The sequence below is a fragment of the Anser cygnoides genome, chromosome 11, assembly GCF_040182565.1.
Source record: "Anser cygnoides isolate HZ-2024a breed goose chromosome 11, Taihu_goose_T2T_genome, whole genome shotgun sequence".
In the NCBI taxonomy this organism is placed as follows: Eukaryota; Metazoa; Chordata; class Aves; order Anseriformes; family Anatidae; genus Anser; species Anser cygnoides.
This window is the reverse complement of record NC_089883.1, coordinates 12,073,763-12,087,238: the sequence shown is the minus strand read 5'-3', so window position 1 is coordinate 12,087,238 and position 13,476 is coordinate 12,073,763. Positions and strand designations below refer to the sequence as shown.

The window sequence follows — 13,476 nt, the reverse complement described above, 5'->3', positions numbered from 1 at the left end:
AAAAAAGCAAGGGCTCAGCTCCCTTTTCTGTGCTTTGTTTTAAATGTCATCAACCATCTCCAAGCTTCACCCTGAGAGTTTTCCAGTGCTTAACCCTGCTAAAGTCCAAAAAGAACAAATGTTGTCAGTTGACGTCACAGTGATGTCAAACACTCCAGAAAAAGCTGACCGAGAGCGGAAAATGAACCCAGCTTAGAAATACCAAAGTTGCACAAAGTTGCAACAAGGCAAAAACACCGAGCCAAGCAAGACTAGAGAGACACCGACTATCACGTGCTCTATTCAGAGTAGAAATAAACATGCTATTCTAAACATTTCCAAGTTTATTTTCAGAAAATCTACAGCAAAGACAGAAATAGCAGTCTGATATTAAAAAAAAAAAGACGTAATGATCGTAGAAACTTATTTGGACAATCCCTCATCCCAAAGTATGGAGAGGAAGAATACGGGGACGACATCCAACTGTGGGAAAATGCCTTTCAAAGGACACAACCTTTTGTTTACCAGAACCTTTATGTCTAGGTTTTTGCAGTTGCTCGGTCAGTTATTCTGCCAGCAGCTGGCAAAAACCACCCCAGAAGTCTGCCCATTTACTTTGACAACTAAAACCAAAATAACTTGTGGAATGATTCTCTACTCTGTGTAATTATAGCAATATAATGGAAGCGATACTCGGATCTGAGGTGGGGTTTGAACGTCTCAGCCAATCAACAGTGCAAGGTTAGAGGTTTGTTCATGCCCCTATTTTTGCATTTGGAGGAGAAGGGGAATTCTTGCCATGTGGCACAGAGAGTCAAATCAGATTATCAGCATAAATGCTAAATACTGTGCAAAAATCATCATTAAGCACCTGAAATCCCCCTTATGCTCAGACAAGAGAGAGTGAATGCAAAACATGCTGAGTATCTGAGTCACTCTGAAACCTCCCGAGTTCACTGCAAGTTTAGCGGTCTTAGATGGCCAAGTGATAGAAAAAGGTACCAGCTCAGCACTGAGCAGCCATCTTCACATGCACATTACCTGCTGCCAGCACAAATCACACGCTTCGTAGCCAGGAAGTTTATCACACGTTAGCCACTACTTCAGCAAAGCCTTCGTCAGGTCAAATCCCCGTCCTGAGAACTTTGGGCTGTTCTTACACAGCTCGCATTTGGGAAGCGATTAAATGGATGGGAAAATAGATTTAATTCAACTCCTTCCACTGGTGGTTATATCAGCTAATAACTGTTCCGCAGGCCCTGTGTTTTGTTAGGGACAAAGGCCCAAGTCCCTGCACATGGAAGCTGTATCTGCAGCTCAGGTACCCCCCCTTGCAGATACTTCATGGCTCACTGATACCTTTTCTTCTCATTGCACCTGCAAAACAATCAACTGAAAAATAAAGCCCTATTCATGACTTACTTCTGACCAGAAATTGGTACCTCCACTGATGAGAGGGCACAGGCCCTACAGCTGAAGCTTTCGGACACCAGGTACCTCCACGTGGTAACAAATAAGCTCCTGAGGACTGCAACAGGCAACTGCAACCGTTATCATTCAATATCAAGAACCGAATTTAGATACGCAGGAACCAAAGCCATCCAGTTCTAGACTGGAACAAGTGAATCACAGGATTGCAACCAAGGATCCGCAGCAGGATCCTGAGCCAATGTGAGTCCAGAAAAGGTTTACTGAACCAGAAAAGCAGCAGCAGCAATCCTGGTTGGGCGCCAAAAGCAAGAAATATACAGAACGGAGCCCTGGAAGCTTTCAGCGCAAGCAAGAGAAGTGAGGATGAGCAAATGCTGAGGCACTGACTGAATTAAGTTCACTTACCTCCGAACAGACTAGAAATCCAGTAGCAGTAAGGTGCCATTTCAAAGCTATTTGGAGTAGCCTAATGTTTTTCTACCCTCTTCTGATGTCTCCCAGCACTTGAGCTGATGTTAGGTCTTAGGCTGACTCATGATATTCCACACCAACTGGCCTTCTGCACCCTGCTAAACCAGGAATAACCACCACAAACCTAACACCAAGACCTAAAACAGCAGCCACAGAGCTCCTGCAGACCAGCTGTGCTCTGCAGAGCCCCACAGAGCCAGCTCAGGGGAGGGTCAGGCCTCCCACCCCCACCCTGGGTGCAAGAACAGGAGAAGGGTCTCCACCTCCCTCAACTTCTGGCTACTAGCTCTGCTGAGGCCCAGTGCTCAAGTTATACAGCTTGAGGGCTGTCTAAAAAGGAAGAAAAACCATGGACTAGAAAAGAGGACCTCATTTAAGTCAGCTCCTAAAAAACACACAGGTGAATTCATCAGGCCAGGGACACACAGGAGCGGGATGCTCAGTATTCCTCATCAGCAGAAATATTTCCACCACTTTGCTTATTCAAAGCTGGGGCAAATGGCTGAGTCTGTCCAATACCACCAGTATGGATGATGATTCTCACAGTCTTAGTCATTATACACACACTCACCATTTTAATCACTACTTCAAAGAGTTAAAAACTTTTATCAAGTGTTTGCATGTCTACTTCCCACTTGCACATCTTTCCCTCCAGTAGGATCAATAACTGGGAGCAAGGAAATATCCATACGTAACCAAGAGATCTTCTTTAGCCGAGCGCTCTCATAATCAGCTAATCGAGCCAGACTCCTTTATAAGCCTTACGTGCGCGGTACTATTATTAAAGTTATACACTTTAACTTGACTGAAGAACTGCCATTTACTCATTTCCTAGGTGAACACTCGGGCAGTTGTTTGCATCAAGCTCCCCATAAACTGCAGTGGCTTTACAGCGCATACAGCCACATTTTAAAGCTGCTCATGGAGTCACTGTAGAGCACAGGACAGCTGGGCAAAAACATTCAGTGAGGCATCTCGTATTTAACGCTGGAAGTACACGCACCGAGGAAGCGACTGATTTGGGGGAATGGTGTCCTTTGTTATGTAGTATCAGTAAATTTAGTCTCCTCACACCACTTCAGAAATTTAATACTTTCACACTGCTGTTCACTCTGTTGGGTAAGGAGAAGCGTTTGCTGTTTGCTCGCTGTAACTCTGAATAACACCGAGCAAACCAAAACAAAAGAAAACCCACGCATTCTGGTCACCTGCAAGGAAAAGCGGACGGCACCAGAAACTTAGGGCAAGCTGGAGCAAAACCCAGCTGTAAATATTTAGAAAAGGATGCTAGATAGCCTCAGCAGCTTGAATTTCTTCCAACAGCACAAGAGCCGGGAGATTAGATACGCTCGTCGGAAGTCAGTGGATGTTCTTTGGAGCCCCGCTTCGTTTTTAAAACGCCACAACCGGGGGGGGGGGGGCACCAAAGCCAGCCCGTTCCACAGCGGCCAACCGCTGCCCTGCCTCCGGTAACCGGGCGGCTGGGGGGGGGGGGGGGGGGGGGGGGGGGGGGCGGGGGGTGGAGGAGGCAAAACGATGATATTAATAACGAAAGGAAAGAAATCCCGGCTGGGAGACGCACAAAGGGCAGCGACCTGAGGGAAGCGGGGGGGTCGGGGTGGGGGAGGCCGAGGACCCCCCGAAGCCGGGGGACCCCCCGGGGAGCCGCGGGGCGCCCCCTCCCCGCGGCCGCGGCGCACCTGGATGACTTCGTTGACCTCGCGGATGCACTCCACCATGTGCTGCAGGATCTGCTCGGCCGTCAGCACCTCGTAGCGGTAGTCCTCCTCCTGCTCCGGGCCGCCGCCGCCGCCGGGGCCCGGCCCGCCGCCCAGGCCGCCGCCGCCGCCGCCGCCGGGCCCCAGCCCGCCCGTCTCGCCGCCCAGCAGCCCGTCGCGCTCGCCGCCGACGCGGAGGCCGGGCTCCACCAGCTCCACCTCGCCCAGGTCCAGGTTGTCGTCGGGCTCGTCCTCCTCGTCGTCCTCCTCGTCCTCCTCCGCGCCGCTGTCCTCGCTGCACTCCTCGTCCTCGTCGAACTCGTAGTTGTAGCCCTCGTCCGAGTCCATGGCGAGGCGGCCAAGCGGCGGCTCCCCGCCCGCCCGCCCGCTGCCGCTCCCGGCGCCGCCGCGCCTCGGCCGCCTCAGCGCCAACAAAGGGACGCGGCCGCCCCGCTCCGTCACCGCGCGCCGCGCACGCACGGCACGGCACGGCGCCGCACGGCACGGCACGTCACGCCGCCGCGCCTCAGGCGCCGCGCCTGCGCGGCCGCCGCCATCTCCCTTCGCCCCGCCGGGAGCCATCTTGAGTGCGCGCCGCTCCCCGCCCGCTTCCTTCCCGCCCCGCGCGCCGCCGCCATCTTGAGTGCGGCGCGGCCGCCATGCTGAGCGTGGCGCCTCGCTCAGCCGTGGGGTTAGGGGGGTGCTGCACCGCCGGGGTCGTCGGTGTGGTTGGTTGTTGTGGGGGCTGTGTGGTGCGAGGGGTGTGATGGGGGGACGTCAGGGGAGTGTGAAGGAAAGAAGCGTGAGGGAAATAGGAGAGAAGTGGAAAACGGGAGAGAAATCCCAGAGAAATGTGAAGAAAAGAAGCGTGAGGGAAATAGGAGAGAAATGGAAATCGGGAGAGAAATCCCAGAGAAATGTGAAGAAAAGAAGCGTGAGGGAAATAGGAGAGAAATGGAAAACGGGAGAGAAATCCCAGAGAAATGTGAAGAAGCGTGAGGGAAATAGGAGAGAAATGGAAAACGGGAGAGAAATCCCAGAGAAATGTGAAGAAAAGAAGCGTGAGGGAAATAGGAGAGAAATGGAAGACGGGAGAGAAATCCCAGAGAAATGTGAAGAAAAGAAGCGTGAGGGAAATAGGAGAGAAATGGAAGACGGGAGAGAAATCCCAGAGAAATGTGAAGAAAAGAAGCGTGAGGGAAATAGGAGAGAAATGGAAAATGGGAGAGAAATCCCAGAGAAATGTGAAGAAAAGAAGCGTGAGGGAAATAGGAGAGAAATGGAAAACGGGAGAGAAATCCCAGAGAAATGTGAAGAAAAGAAGCGTGAGGGAAATAGGAGAGAAATGGAAAACGGGAGAGAAATCCCAGAGAAATGTGAAGAAAAGAAGCGTGAGGGAAATAGGAGAGAAATGGAAAACGGGAGAGAAATCCCAGAGAAATGTGAAGAAAAGAAGCGTGAGGGAAATAGGAGAGAAATGTGAAGGGAAAATGTGAGGGAAGTCCCAGGGAAATGTGAAGAAAATTTGAAGGAAAGAAGTGTGAGGGAAATATAAGTGAAATGTGAAAGAAAAATGTGTGAGGGGAAATAGGAGAGAAATGTAAAGGGAAAATGTGAGAGAAATCCCAGAGAAATGTGAAGAAAAGAAGTGTAAGGGAAATGTGAGAGAAATGTACAGGGAAAACGTGAGAGAAATCCCAGAGAAATGTGAAGAAAAGAAGTGTAAGGGAAATGTGAGAGAAATGTACAGGGAAAACGTGAGAGAAATCCCAGAGAAATGTGAGGAGAATGTGAAGGAAAGTAACATGAGGAAAATGACAGGGAAATATAAGGGAAATGTGAAGGAAAAATGTGTGAGGGGAAATAGGAGAGAAATGTAGAGGGAAAATGTGAGAGAAATCCCAAGGAAATGTGAAGGAAAGAAGCGTGAGGGAAATACGAGAAAAATGGAAAATGTGAGAGAAATCCCAGAGAAATGTGAAGGAAAGAAGTGTGAGGGAAATATGAGACAAATGTGAAGGGAAAATGTGAGGGAAATCCCAGAGAAATGTGAAGGAAAGAAGTGTGAGTAAAATATGAGAAAAATGTAAAGGGAAAATATGAGAACAATCCCAGAGAAATGTGAGGGAAATATGAGAGAAAGGTAAAGGGAAAATGTGAGGGAAATGACAGGGTAATATGAGGGAAACATGAAGGACAGACGTGTGAGGGAAATGTCAGGGAAATATAAGGGAAATGCAAAGAAAAGAAGTGTGAGGGAAATATGAGAGAAATTTGAAGGGAAAATGTGGGAGAAATCCCAGAGATACATGAAGGAAAGAAGTGTGAGGGAAATGGCAGGATAATATGAGGAAATGTGAAGAAAAAAAATGAGGAAAATGACAGGGAAATGTGAAGGAAAGATGTGTGAGGGAAATAGGAGAGAAATTTAAAGGGAAAATGGGAAGGAAATCCCAGGGAAATATGAGGGAAGTGTGAAGGAAAGAAGTGTGAGGAAAATAACAGGGAAATAGGAAGGAAACGTGAAGGGAATGTGTGGGAAATTACAGGAAAATGTAAAGAAATGTGAGGGGAAATAGGTTCAGTGAGGTGCTGGTACCAGTATGGGTATGTGGGCTTGGCCCTGACCCCTCTGTTTGATGCCTCACAGGTTTCGGTTGATGCAGATGTTGCCCAAATGCGGGGCAGCCCCTTACCAGTCAGGGTTTATCAGATCCCTCCATCTCTGTGTTTCAGAGGCCTGTTTCCAGTGTCCCAGTAAGAACGTGGGCAATGGTGATTACAAGCAGTGGATCTCTACACACAGCCCATGTTTTCCAAGGAGAGCAGGTCCACACACATCTCCCAAGGAAAACTGACTTAATGTGGGTCACGCAGGTCATTCAGCCTTTGGGAGAGATCGTGCAGCAGCAGGCATGCAGACACTGCTCAAGTGTGGAACAGCAACATCTGCCCATGGACAAAGGGAGAGGTAATCCAGCCTCTGTGCCACTTGTTTTTCCCTGGTTCCCAACCATGAAACCTTGTGTGACCCCAGCTATGCCAGGTGGCATCTCTGCTCCAGCTTTGCTTTCTGGTCAGCGGAGATAAAAATACTCAGTTTTTCACAGTTTTGCTGGGCATGATTCCCTTTCTTCAGTGGGCTGCATAACCCAAAAAAAGGCTCCTTGCAGGGCAGGTACTATAAAAAGAGGCAGCCTTGTCTAGAGCTGTTTATTATATAATCTGGCATTTTGCAGGGGGGCAGAGTATGCAGTAGTGGCTTTGTAACGTGCTCACAAACAGACCTTTCCCTTCTGCAAACAGCTGGGGCTGAGCCTGCCATTCGAGAATGCTCTGGGCAGGTCAGGGACATAGGGCCAGCGCTGCTCTCAGGTGCCCCTGTCCCTGCTGGGGCCTCTCTTGGACGCTGTCACAGAGGGCAGGGACAGACACTGAGCTGGACGCCAGGCTGTGGGTCTGGGGCGCGGCAGGCGTTGAGCGCCCTTTGCCCCCCACGTCACACAGCGCCCTGACCGCTCAGCTTGCACCCCACCCGCCAGCTTTCTCCACCACCGCCTGCCTTTGCAGTGGCACGGCTAGGGCAGCTCTGTTTCCAATATCAGATGTGCTCGGCCTGGTACAGCTGAGGGACGGAGGAGGCGAGCTGGGCTTATTGTTCGCAGCCGTTTGGGGAGTGTGAGGGACTCCGGTTGGCTTGGTAACAGGCTGTAGCCTGGCCCAGAAGAGAGCCAGCTGATACCATATCCTCCATTGCTATTCACTGCGGATGTGAGGAGACTGCACAGCCCCGGGAGGACTCCAGGGCTACCTTCGCCGCCGCCAGGCACTAATCCTCTGCTTCCTCGTGCCCTGGGGGATCATTTCTACCTTGGTGAAGCAGGTCATTCTGATGTGGTAACATTATTCACCCACTTTACCTGGATGAAAATGACCCTGTGCCCGGAGGGCGGGGGAGACTCAGCCTTGCAGTATGCAGCGTAGGAGTGATGAGTTTCATCAGCTCTTTGGGACAGGAGTCACCGCGGTGCTTTGTGTTTGTGCAGCACCTGGCACAGCGGGATCCTGCTTCCTGCTTGTGCTTCCGCTGTCCTAATGCAGCACAAACAACAAATACCTTATGAAACAGGCAGTGGCACTTGCAGAAAATTAGAAGCTGCCGCCCAAAAGCTGCAGGGGTGTTTATTTGCTGATGGAGCACGTAAAGTGTAATGATGGTCACAGTGTCAGGGGCTGAAGTTCAGGGTGAGGCAGGTAGGTGCCCTTGGGGACCCAAGCAGATGAGGTGTCTGATTTCCTGGGCAGATGCTCTGGAAGCCCTGCTGGGTACCGGTCTGCATTTTCAGATCTACAAGTAGCTCCAAAAATCAGCTCCAGGTGTTTTGTAGCACCACAGCTGCTCCCAGTGAATTCTCTCCAGTTGCAACTGCCCATTGTCCGCCCCAAACAGCTGCTGTGCAAACACCCCTCTTACACCAGTGCCCTGTTCTCTCCCCAGCCCAGAGGGTGCCCAGAGGAAGGAGAGGGCCTGGTGGTGCAACGTGACAGATGCCAGCTCTGACTGCGCTGTACCAGGAGGCAGGAGGGGCAGCACCTACATTCGGGGGACCTGCTGAAGCCCTGGGTCTCCATCCACGGGCAGCCTGCTGTCCCCGCGTCCTGCTCTGCCCCAGCATCGTGCCTGTGGCTGGGTCAGGAGTGCATCCCAGTGGCACAGGTGGGTGCGAGCTGGGCTGGGAGACATCGGGGCTGGGCACGCACATTACCTCATGCCAACCTACCTAGTAAATAAAGCCAGCTCCTTAATTACCCTACTTATTTAGAATGGCGAAGGCCTGGGCATTAATCATCCTGCCCTACATAAATATAAATAGCACTGGCTTTGTTTAGCTCTGGACTTACCAGCTGGACACTTGCCAGGCTGGTGCCATCTCACATGTCAAGCGCTGGTGGCTCGGTTGGTTGTCACAGGTCCTCACCTGGTGCCACAAAGCCCACGCTCTGACCTCTGTGTGGCTCCAGGACCCTCTGTGCCAGGCGGTGGCTGGCTGCACAACTCCGTGTCATGTCCTGGTGCAAAAGGGGTCACAGAGTGGTGCGGTGTCCCCAGGGGGTGTGTGGCACCTCCGGGGGCTCTGTGTCCTGCCCAGCCGGTGACATGGGTCACCAACAAGCAAGCAGGCTTATGGCAGCGTGTCTGCTGTAGCACCCACTGGGCCTGAGGAGCCGAGAAAGGTGTTGACCGGACAGCAGGGTTTTATCAAGGCAGCATCCTAGAGGCCGTGCTTGACCTTTCTCTCCGGGACGGGGTCATCCAGGTGTTGGGGCAGCGAGCCCTCCACCAGTTGAAGCCCGGCAGCCACCCCAGCGCCCCCGCCCCGTGCCGCCAGCGCCTCCCCGCTGCCCTCTCCTGGCCCCTGCCGAAGCTGCAGAGCTCCGGAGCCTCCTCCAAGCACGGTGCCCTTGTGCCCCTCCGGCTTCCTTCAGCTCTCAAGAGGCCGGGTACCGGGTATAGTCAATGTCGCTTAATTTAAGGATGTCCTAAGCCCTGGGCAGCGATGCACAGTGCCAGGAGCACCGCTTCACTGTCCCCCAGGGACCTGGCAGTGTCACCTCCCACCTGAACATCTCACAGGGTAAATACTGCAGCCCATTCGGTAGTGCATAGTCCTTTAGAAACACATTTAAACTTTCTCAGGTATGTATATATAAAGGAAGGCAGGTTGAGTTCGGGCTCACAGTGTGTCAACAAATCTCCCGGCATCAGTGAACCTTCTCCTCTTCGCAATAAACGTCAGTCACAGCAGCTCCGTTACACCTGCAGTGAACGTGCCCTCAATTCTCTTCCTCCCACCCAGTGCAGGGGCAATTTCAGACAATTGCTGCCTTCCAAACCCGACTGTCTCCCTTTTTATGTCTAATTCCAGAACTAAATGTTTACAAACAGTGATGGGATCTTCCCTGTGCACCAAAGAACGCCATCCCATAGACGTGGAGACGTGGTTCTCCTCCTACGGTCCCAGGCTTATCTTTTTCCCCATGAGACACGGATCAGCACTTCACTGCCGGCTCCCCAGAGCTGTGTGTGTCAGTCTGTGCTAATGACAAGACTGGTCTGTTTTAACGAGCACGGTTAAAACGCTGATCTGTAGTTATTAAAAAGATGTCTCGGTATGAAGTTATAGCCATGCCCTTTGCAAAAGCTACAAAGCTTCTGACCCAGTGGTTCACCCAGTCACGTGCAGAGCCCTGGGTGCTCACTGTCTCCTTGAAAGGTTGGCGAAAGGTACTCCAGAGAAGCATGGCTGCTGCCTTCAATTCCTTGCGAGGGGATCTGCGCTGCCATGGAGGATTTTAGGATTCCAGCTACCTAAGAAAGTTGAAAACTGCTGTTCTACCCAATCTGAAAAATGATTTAGATCTCCAAAGGCACCTGGTGCTTTTTCATTTTATTCTTGCAAGAGCTTAATTACGCAAGTGATTCTAGTAACTGCTAACACTGAAGCTGACAAGAATAAAATATTGCATTGCAATCACCTTGCTCCATGAAGTTAAGCACATGCTTAAGGGATTTACGGGAGCAGGGCTTCTCTGCACGCTCATTTCATTTCCAGATGGAGGAGTTCTTCACTGCACATCCACGGGTGCCTGATTGATTCCAGTTCAGCTGATTGCTTAGGCCCACAGATGTGATTGAGAGCAGCCAGGAACGGCGGCCACAAATACTCACCCTGCACAATAACTCACAGCAGCCTCCCTTCTCTCTGATAGCACCGCATGGAGCCTGACATTTCAATGATCTGCCATCCAGCCCCACAGCCTTGACACAGGCACCCCCATGAGCCCCTCTTTGCTGTACCAAAATGCTACAAAAGTGCTGGTGCCCCCCAGCACTGCACCGAGGCTCTGTTCTGAGAAGGAGACCTGGGGATTCGATGTATGCCAGCAATCTCACCCATTTCAGTAGTGCACCTCTGCCTCATTCCTGCTCCGCTGCTCCTTGGCCCAGGTGGGGCTGGGCAAATATCTCTGGAAAAAAACCCTTCTCCTCCATCCCCTGAGACCTGTGGAATTCCTGCAGTTGGTGGAGGGAAACCCAAGAGAGTTCCCTGTGCCCAGCTTCTGCTGTTCTCCCTGGGGGCTGATTTTGGCTGCCTACACACCCATTAGTTACCTGAACCCTGAGTGTGTGCTGAGGTGCCCCTCAGATCACTGTGGTCCAGAAGCTGTGCAAGCTGGAGAAATTCCAGCAGAAGAAGGCTTTGCAAATAATGGCAATAGTGCAAATACCACCTGGCTGAGCTCTGCAGCACTTACTGAGCCAGGAACCCAAATTCTTCTGACTGATTAACACATCTTGCCTCAAGCTTTTTGCCTTGGACTCTGCTTTTAAGTTCATATTTGTTGAAATATTGCTCTTTGCAAATATGCCCAGAGCCGAGCCCCACTCCTGCCTGCTAACACTGAATATCCCAGGCCTTGCTCCCCTTGCTTGTGCTCTCTCATCTGAAGAGGTGCCTTCTGCTAAACTCCATCTGTGCCGAGAAATTCATTTACCACGTGCATCTGCTAAACCATGCAATGGCAGCACGTAGCATGACAAGCAGTGGTCAAGGTGGAAATGCAGAGATGTAAGAACAAGGCATCCTGTGTTTTGAAAAGTGCCGGGATACATGCCTGTGGCTCTGAAAGCAGACTGCCATGCACCAGCCTGTTTCAGCCCCCCAAAATGTGGATGTTCCCCATGGGTTGAGCTGTTGTGAGGGATCAAGTGATGAAACTACAATGGACATGGATTTAGGGCCACCTCTCATTTAGGATCTTCCTGGTGCACATGCTAAAGCTCCAACAGTCCTCTCTTGTCATCCCACCTCCAGCGGAGCGTATGCTCTGTCCACACGGAGCGGCCACAAGCTGGAACGACAGATGCATCGGCACCAACTCATGCAGACAGCTCGCTCCCTGCCAGCACCTGTGTGACACCGCGCTGAACACTGTCCTCCCTGAAATTAGGAGACAGGCAACAGGAGGGTCCATGCCTCTAAAGCCCCTGTACACACACACCACTACTGCCCCCAGAGCACCACCACAAGTAAGGTCACTTCATCACTGCAACCCTTGTGGCTCCAATTCAAATACCATAATTATTTTACCAGGATTAAATAAGAGGTAAACAAGCAAATGGAGAGAGTAAGTTGGCCCAGAAAGCTTCTGAGACATCAAAATTCAAGTCAGAGATCTGCAGGCAGTTGCAGGCATTTCCAGAAGATCGTCTGCGTTTTCCAGAGCCCTCTTCCAGCCACGGCAGCAGCAGGTCTATTGACCTGGGAGCCGGCTTCATTCAGGAACGAGTGTACTTAAATAGCGTTTGGCTCAAAGAGCAAAATAAACCGGAAAAGTCCTGGGAGTGCCCTGTGGAGGTTTCCATGATCACGCATACCAAACTGATCCCAGAAAGCGAGCCCAGCTTGATTTAATAGCGGGCAGGACAGATCAGGCTCCAGCCCTGCGAAACACTAAGGCACGTGCTGACATCCAGCAGGACTTGAGCAGGTGCTGGGGTGGACTGGGGCCACGGGCCGATCCGCTTCCTCTGCTCCCCTTTCACCGGCTCGCATGCTTCCCACCGGCGGAGGAATCTGTATGCAAACCATCCTCCCGATTAAATGCAGATGCAGCCAATGTTACAGGGAATTAGGCAGCATAATAGGTGGTTTTATCCTTAAAAAAAAAAATGCTGTGGAACACAGAACTGCACTGACAGCCCAAAGGCCACCCTCAGGCACCAAAGGTGGACAAACCAGAAAGATCCAAGTGTGACACTGGCCAGACTTTATCACAATTTTTGCTAGAATAACAAATTTGTATTTCTACCTCATGCAGAAAACAGGTGATCCAGCACAGCCCTGGTGCAGAGCACAGTTTTCTGCAGAGTCCCTCAGCAACTTGGCTTTCTGCCTGGAACAGGACAGCTCTTGCAGTCAAACAAGAGGTGTTTGCAGGTACCTCTGCAACAGGCATCAGCCGGCTGGCGCACTGCGATGTTCTCAGCCCAGTGCACCGACATCTGTAGCCACTTGCATCCTAGTGTCTCTGAACCGGTACGACCGTGCTGCGGGGCTGGAGATCTCGGCAAGGGCGAGCAGAGGAGTGGGGGAGCACAGGTAAGCTCTGAACCCCGTGTCTCAGTTTATCCTGTGCTTGTTCTTTGCTGACTTTGCCAAAAGCAGCCAAACTTGCCAGATGGATGTATCGCCCTCCAGAAATGCTCTGAGACCAGGAGCTGGCTACTGAGGAGCTACTGAAGAGCATCAGCAGATTCTGGCTACTGCTGCTCCATGCCCAAAGCAGGATAGTGTGTGAGACAGTTTAATTCGAGGCTCCAAAGATAAGCATATGCTCAAGCAGTTTTCTTACGTAAAGATGCATTCCTGAATCAGACTGTTAGTCTGGATTAATGCTGCCCAACTTCTCTGAGTCATCCCCCAGAGACATCAGGGTCCCCTAAAATAGCAACAACAACAGAATACGTAGAAAGGCTTGGATATTTCGACTGCGGGCTACGATCACAACATTTTACATAAGTCTGGTGAACACGCCACCCGACACAGACTGAAATAAGGATTCGCTTCAAGTCAGGGCAGCAGCCCCAGGGAGATAAGCCAAGGCACTCCTGCGTTTCAGCCTCACATGCTGGGAAGCACAGCCCTGCTGATGTTGCTGACATTGCCTGCTGTAACACGGCAGCAAACCGTGTTTTTTTGTTTCCTGCAATCTTAACACAGTGAAGCTACTTGAGGAAGAGCCCAGAGATACTGGAACCGGTCAGAGCAGCAGTGGCAACAGCTGGCACTTCACAGGTTTGAGTGCAGGCCAC

General features: G+C 51.3%; 1 protein-coding gene and 1 long non-coding RNA gene across 4 annotated transcripts in view; one reads left to right on the top strand and one right to left on the bottom strand.

Annotated features, from left to right (window-relative positions):
- Positions 1-4,004, bottom strand: part of ARIH1 (ariadne RBR E3 ubiquitin protein ligase 1) — a 54,929-nt gene extending 50,925 nt beyond the window's left edge. Inside the window, exon 1 of the mRNA XM_067003713.1 lies at positions 3,582-4,004. Coding sequence (XP_066859814.1) covers positions 3,582-3,947 — 366 coding nt within the window. The 5' untranslated portion in view covers positions 3,948-4,004. The remainder of the gene's footprint in view (positions 1-3,581) is intronic.
- A 118-nt stretch (positions 4,005-4,122) lies between these two features.
- On the top strand, positions 4,123-11,688 carry LOC125185086 (uncharacterized). 3 transcript variants are annotated; one of them, XR_010834152.1, is made up of 3 exons: positions 4,123-6,570; positions 8,098-8,316; positions 9,298-9,520. It is a non-coding gene; the product is annotated as an uncharacterized lncRNA (long non-coding RNA). The 3 variants fall into 3 exon arrangements; XR_007170033.2 differs by lacking the exon at positions 9,298-9,520 and adding an exon at positions 9,527-11,688 and having other exon boundaries at positions 4,126-6,570; XR_010834153.1 differs by lacking the exon at positions 9,298-9,520 and having other exon boundaries at positions 4,129-4,290; positions 6,336-6,570; positions 8,098-9,240.
- The last annotated feature ends 1,788 nt before the right edge of the window (positions 11,689-13,476 follow it).